This window comes from Papilio polytes, unplaced genomic scaffold (genome assembly GCF_000836215.1).
Source record: "Papilio polytes unplaced genomic scaffold, Ppol_1.0 DF821733.1, whole genome shotgun sequence".
NCBI lineage: Eukaryota > Metazoa > Arthropoda > Insecta > Lepidoptera > Papilionidae > Papilio > Papilio polytes.
The window spans coordinates 664,188-670,027 of NW_013527471.1; the positions used below are offsets into that span (position 1 = coordinate 664,188).

General features: G+C 36.8%; 1 protein-coding gene across 1 annotated transcript in view; it reads left to right on the forward strand.

Moving 5' to 3' along the window:
- LOC106108204 overlaps positions 1-3,711 on the forward strand; it is a 55,315-nt gene extending 51,604 nt beyond the window's left edge. The window contains exon 12 of the mRNA XM_013289303.1: positions 3,224-3,711. Coding sequence (XP_013144757.1) covers positions 3,224-3,345 — 122 coding nt within the window. The 3' untranslated portion in view covers positions 3,346-3,711. The remainder of the gene's footprint in view (positions 1-3,223) is intronic.
- The last annotated feature ends 2,129 nt before the right edge of the window (positions 3,712-5,840 follow it).

Below are 5,840 nucleotides of genomic sequence, written 5' to 3' on the forward strand. Positions count from 1 at the left end.
ATTTACAAAGGCAAGTTAAGTCAGAAATCATATTTTGATGATAGTCGTTCGGAATGTTGCAGACAGATTATCCATTTCGATACTGTATAGCTTTCAATACCATTATGGCCGACAAATACATAACCATTCTAAATAAAATACATAAAGCACTCGGAACCCTCGGGCGTCCATAACGGCGCAAACAAAGAGCGGTGGGTGTTGCGCGGCGCAAACAGACGGCTAACCGACGCAGCGGATATTTGCCCGCGGATATCCAATTTGCCCCAGCCCTGCGGATCGGGTGTCGACAGCTCGACGCGACGACGGCCCGCTCCTACTCACAGCCCATACCGAATAATTGACGAACCGCTGTCCAAGTTATAAGCGGAAGCGATTTATAAAAATACTTGCTTCAAAGGGGAGGAGAAACTTTAAAAATGGTGTTTAGATTAGAAAAACTTTGGGGACGTTTAAGACACATTAATGTTTTCTTATCATCATCTTTCTTCTTATCCTACTCCCGTAGGGTCGATGCAACAGGTTTTTGTCCTCCACATAACTCTTATCATACGTCATCTCAGTCATCACTCCCTTTTTCTAAATTAATGATTTCTATGCAATTAAATTTAAAATATACAATCCTCTTGTGACTTGCATCTTGCTGACAAAGCTTGTGCTGCTGTTTGTGTATAGTGCAAACATTTGACGAGCGTATGGCTTAGTTGGTTCAGCACTTGAAGCTAAGCCGTCGCACTCATCGTTTCTCTTTCAACAGACGTCTGGGACATGTTGTAATCGATAATAATGAAAATCTCATATTACAGCTATTTGTATTTAGAAATTTTATGCTTACATTGTCGAATATTACAACAATTGTATATACCAAGTTAATTTGTTATACAATGTCTGTTCTACAATAGTTTTAATCTATGTAATGCATGATTCTTGTAATTTTTAATTTACCTAAAGGATTGTTCATATCTGTTTTATTATATAGTTGTGTACGCGATGCAGTCAGTTCTATCCCAGTATGAACTCCCGACCCCACAATTGACAATTGACCTCTACGATTAAACGTCCCGTCGCTAACGAATACAGCGACGTAACCTCAATAGAAATGTTCCGACGCAAGACTGAATTGGACTTAATTTAATGACAAATTAAGTTTTAAAATATAACAAAAAGTGTAAGGTATCTAGGGTCGATGGTCACCTCGGTATACCCGCCGCTTGTTTGACCCCTTCTCTTATATAAAGAATTATAACCAATTGCTTCAACATTTAAATAATTTAAATCGCTTTAGTTTATAAATAGTGACCTATTTCGTCTATGAGATTTGATCAATTCGTAGTTCTAACACAATATTCCGTTCAAGAAATAGATACACATGAGCGAAGCTTGTTAGCGGAGACGTTATTAATCTAGTCAATTGGAGGGGCATGAAGTGTAACCTCTCGAATTGCCAATGCCCTTAGCACTTGCCCTCAATACGTTAAATTCCTTAGTTTCCGTATGAATACACAAACCGTCAGTTCAAAATATATGTAACTAAAAATGACCAACATTTTAAAACACTCATGGTTAGGAAAGAATGAATTTGGACAGTACACTGGAAAAAATACACCTAGTAACAATTAATCAATCTGTTCTATGGTAAGTTAACAAAGCAAATGGCTCGCACCCCTTTTTGCCAACCCTCGGGGCGGAAATACGCCATTTGTCGGCTGCGGCCGTAGCCGCACGTCACGGGATTGCCGCACTGGGGGTATTATTAGATTCAAACTTTATGGCCGCTCGGAGTTAGCTGCAAGTGCAAGTATACGAAAGTGGGTCCACCACGACGCCTATAATATACTCCTAGATAATCGAATAATACCTTACTTCTTAACTTACTAATTTTGATTTACTTTTCCAAAGTTCTTCTGCGCAATCTCTCGTATAATATTTCCAGCCTCAATAAAGCTTGGATCTAACTATACAATGCAGTGGTTTGTAATTGATAATACATAGTTACACAGTAACATAGAAATACATAGTTGTACAGAATTCAAGTTATATGGACATTGAGCTTTTAATATTTTCTGTAAAAGTATTTCCTTATGTGTGTATTTTTCGGACTGTCACAACTAAAAATGGGACTTGAGTACAGGTTTTAAATTTAATGTCGATAGCGTAACTCCTCTTTACTATATAAATCCCAATGCAACGTATAAAACAGACAGTAAATGATTACATCATTATACAATTCGTTTACACAGCTCTTACCACTCGGCACGTAGTTAATAGCCGTGGGACTTGCGCCACATGCGAGTCTATTGACGTAGGACTGTTAAATACGTATAATTTGTCATTTTGGTAGTTGGAAACTAGACTTCATACATACATTATGACTACGCAAGGCTGGCGATAAGGTAGGCCCTTGATAGAACGACCGCTCAGGGCGGCTAGTGTCGCTAAAACCGGCACTAAGTGTGGACTAGAATGGCGTAGGCCATCGTGTGCCCACAGCTCTACCGTCGAAACACCCGAACAAAACATATTCCTATCTCTGTATTAGTATAGAGAAAGACAAAGACGAATGTATATTATTGCTTGATTGTTTAGGTAGTGTAAACCCACGGTTACATATCCAATCAATGTTTAATTACGACGCTTCCGAGGGGAGACAGCGATGGTCGCAGATTGTTTGTTTTACATTACGTCCTGCTCACTCTCGATGTGATATCGCTTATGTGTGAGAAATGATTGCGTTACCAAATGTTAATATCCCACGCCTCAATGGAGATCCAATTTTAGTATGTCGTTTAGGAAACCAATATAAATTGAAACAAAAATCAATACCTAAGAACTGCTGCAGTCTTGGATAATACGGATAGACGGACACCTCACTCAATACAATCAGTTCAGCGGTTCTAGCTAAAGTTACCATTGGTAATGACATACATAATAACACATAATGGTGAAAAAAATGCCAACTTGTAGATTGCGTTAATAGCCAGTTTTCGTTCAAAATGGTACCACGTGATAAGCAGAATGATATACAAAAAAATCATCAAAAACGTTAATCGACAAAAAAAACATCCTCCACGCGGTTGTAATGCTTTTTTGTCACACAAAAATCCTAATATAGAAGTGTCACTTTAAAAAATCACAGTAATATAGTATGATTTTGTACAAATTTTTCATTAGTGTATAAAATTTGTTTCTTCAAGCTAACAATAAACCTAACTTTCCATCTTTCCAGGTGTTAGCGCGAACAAGATCGCCAAGCGAACGGAGCTCGCGCCGAACAAGGGGGGCCCGTTCGCGGCGGCGCTTCGCACGCTAGCTAAGAACGCGGGCCCCGACACTAAGGACGGTGAGTAGACCGCTGATCACCCCTCCAACCTCACCACTTGGCAGAGTTACAGTGAACTTGTAATAACTTGAATATGCTCAGAAATACTTAACATTGAATATCTATTTACTTAAGCAGTTGAACATTTTATATTATGTTTTGTATACTCTAACGTAACATGTTTTATTTTAAATTATATGCCATTATAACTTTACTAGCTTTCGCCTGCGATTTTATCTGTGCGTAATTAAAAATAACTTAGTCAATAGACGATGTGTTCTTGCAGTGTCTTATCTGTGACAAATATCATCGAGTCCGGTTTAGCCGTTTTAGAGATATGTAGTAACAAACATCCATACATCTAAACTTTCCCATTTGTATTAGTAAGATTCATCATCATCACCAGCTCACTATACGTCCCCACCGAGGGGCTCGGAGCCTACCCTAAGTAAGGGTGACTAGGCCACAGTCAACCATACTTGCCCAGTGCGGGTTGGTTGACTTCACACATATCTTTGAATTTCTTCGACGATATGTGCAGGCATCACGATGTTTTCCCTCACCGTAAGAACGTCGGGTAAATTATGTACATATGAAAATTCGAAAATCACATTGGTACATGGCGGGATTCGAACCCAAGACCTGTAGATTACAAGTCAAGTGCTTAAACCACTGAGCCACCGACGCTCTATTAGTAAGATTAACCTTATTCAAATAAATTCTCATCTTAGTTTATTGGAATGATAGGACAATTACTTTAAACGCAATATAAGTAAAAGAATTACTTGATTTAATTAATGCTATATCTCTTTTAAATTATATTCAATGTAAGGCTAAATAGGGCTTCGAAAGTACATCCATATCTTATCCTTCATACTTCATACCAATATTATAAATGCGAAAGTTTAGATGGATGGATGTTAGAGTTTGTAGCCTAAACGGCTCAACGGATTTCGATAGAATTTGGTATAGATGTAGAGGATAGTCTGGAAGAACCCATAGGCTACTTGCATTTGTTTTTTTAATTCCGCGCGGACGGAGTCGCGAGCGACAGCTAGTTTTACTGTAAATGTTTCTTTATGTTTGATCTTCACCACTAAGGTATGTTTTTCTAACTTCTCTACAGTTCACTGTGACTCGAATCGATAACTTTTTTCGTTATTTATTTAAGTAACCAAAGAAAGTTCCTAACAGAGCACTTGTTGGGTTCCCACGTCCATTACAAAAACGTTACCATATACTTAGTTTGACGGCGTTTATTATTAATAGGTAAAAATAATAATTTTAAAGTAAATGGTAAACTAGGTCATCAGCTATCGTAAACATGGCCTTATGAAGTAGTTGTGTCTGTTTTACATATTTTATTTCTCTAAGGGAGTAGCTGTCTACCCCCTTACTGGTGACGTTAATAATGTGAACTTTACTAAAATTTTGCATATCAAAAACCCATCAATCAATCTATAGCTCCAAACAAAGAGTATAACTAATGTTTCTTCCCATATTGTGTAATAATTGACCAGAGTTTTATTACAGTTTTGTATAATTATTCTTGATTTTACACTATTTTTCAACTCTTGTCAATTAAATTATTTTTACAATGTACAAAATGAAGTAGTTTACGTTTTAATTCTTGGATAAGCAGCAGATATGTACTTTTAAGACCACACTTCCGCGAAATGAAACCGAAATTTCTTTTGATACGAAACTTGTGTCGATTGAGAGCGGGCACTTTGACTAAACTACGCATAACTGTTGTGCGATTGTCGATTGTTTTGCAGTCAACTGTTTAGTTGCACAACTAATAGTGTACCTCCATATAAGCTTATAGGAATCAAAGCGAGACTAAACAGTTGTGCGATATTTTAATCAAAAGGTGCAGTAAACTTTTCGCTCACGTTTCGCTTTCGCGGCAGTGAGGCTGCAGATTTTATACTAATCCGTTAATTACAGGTGCCAATAGTGATGTTCGTAAGAAAATAGTTAATTAAACCTTTTTTTTATACAAATTGTTAAATAGATTGTTTGTTATATGTTGCTTTTTGTTATTTTATTTTATTGGCATCTAGTTTATTTCAAATTAATTTTAACTTTGTAAAATATTCAGCTTTTTATCTTATTTTTAAATTTAAAACAAAGTTGCAACAAATTTTATAAAATTCCAATCACAGATTAAAAAAACACTTAATTAAATCATAGATTTGCTGTGATATACGCCAAAATAAGGTGCTGGGCCTGAGACGTAATCATAAAAGTCACATGGTACTTTGTAATTCTATATCACTCACAGATAAATTACCTTTCTAATGGTGAAAGAATTTTTGGAATCACCTCAGTGGTTTTTACGTAAATCGAATACATACAAAAATACAAATCTTTTCTCTTTATAATGTTCGTATAGATTGATTTAAACGAAAGCTGAATGTTTTACTTAACACGAAGCGAGCAGGAGTTATTCCATAGTAAGCTATAACTCGTGTTAGCTCCGTGGTGAGGGAGCGCTAGTATTGCGTGTGAACAGCGAGGT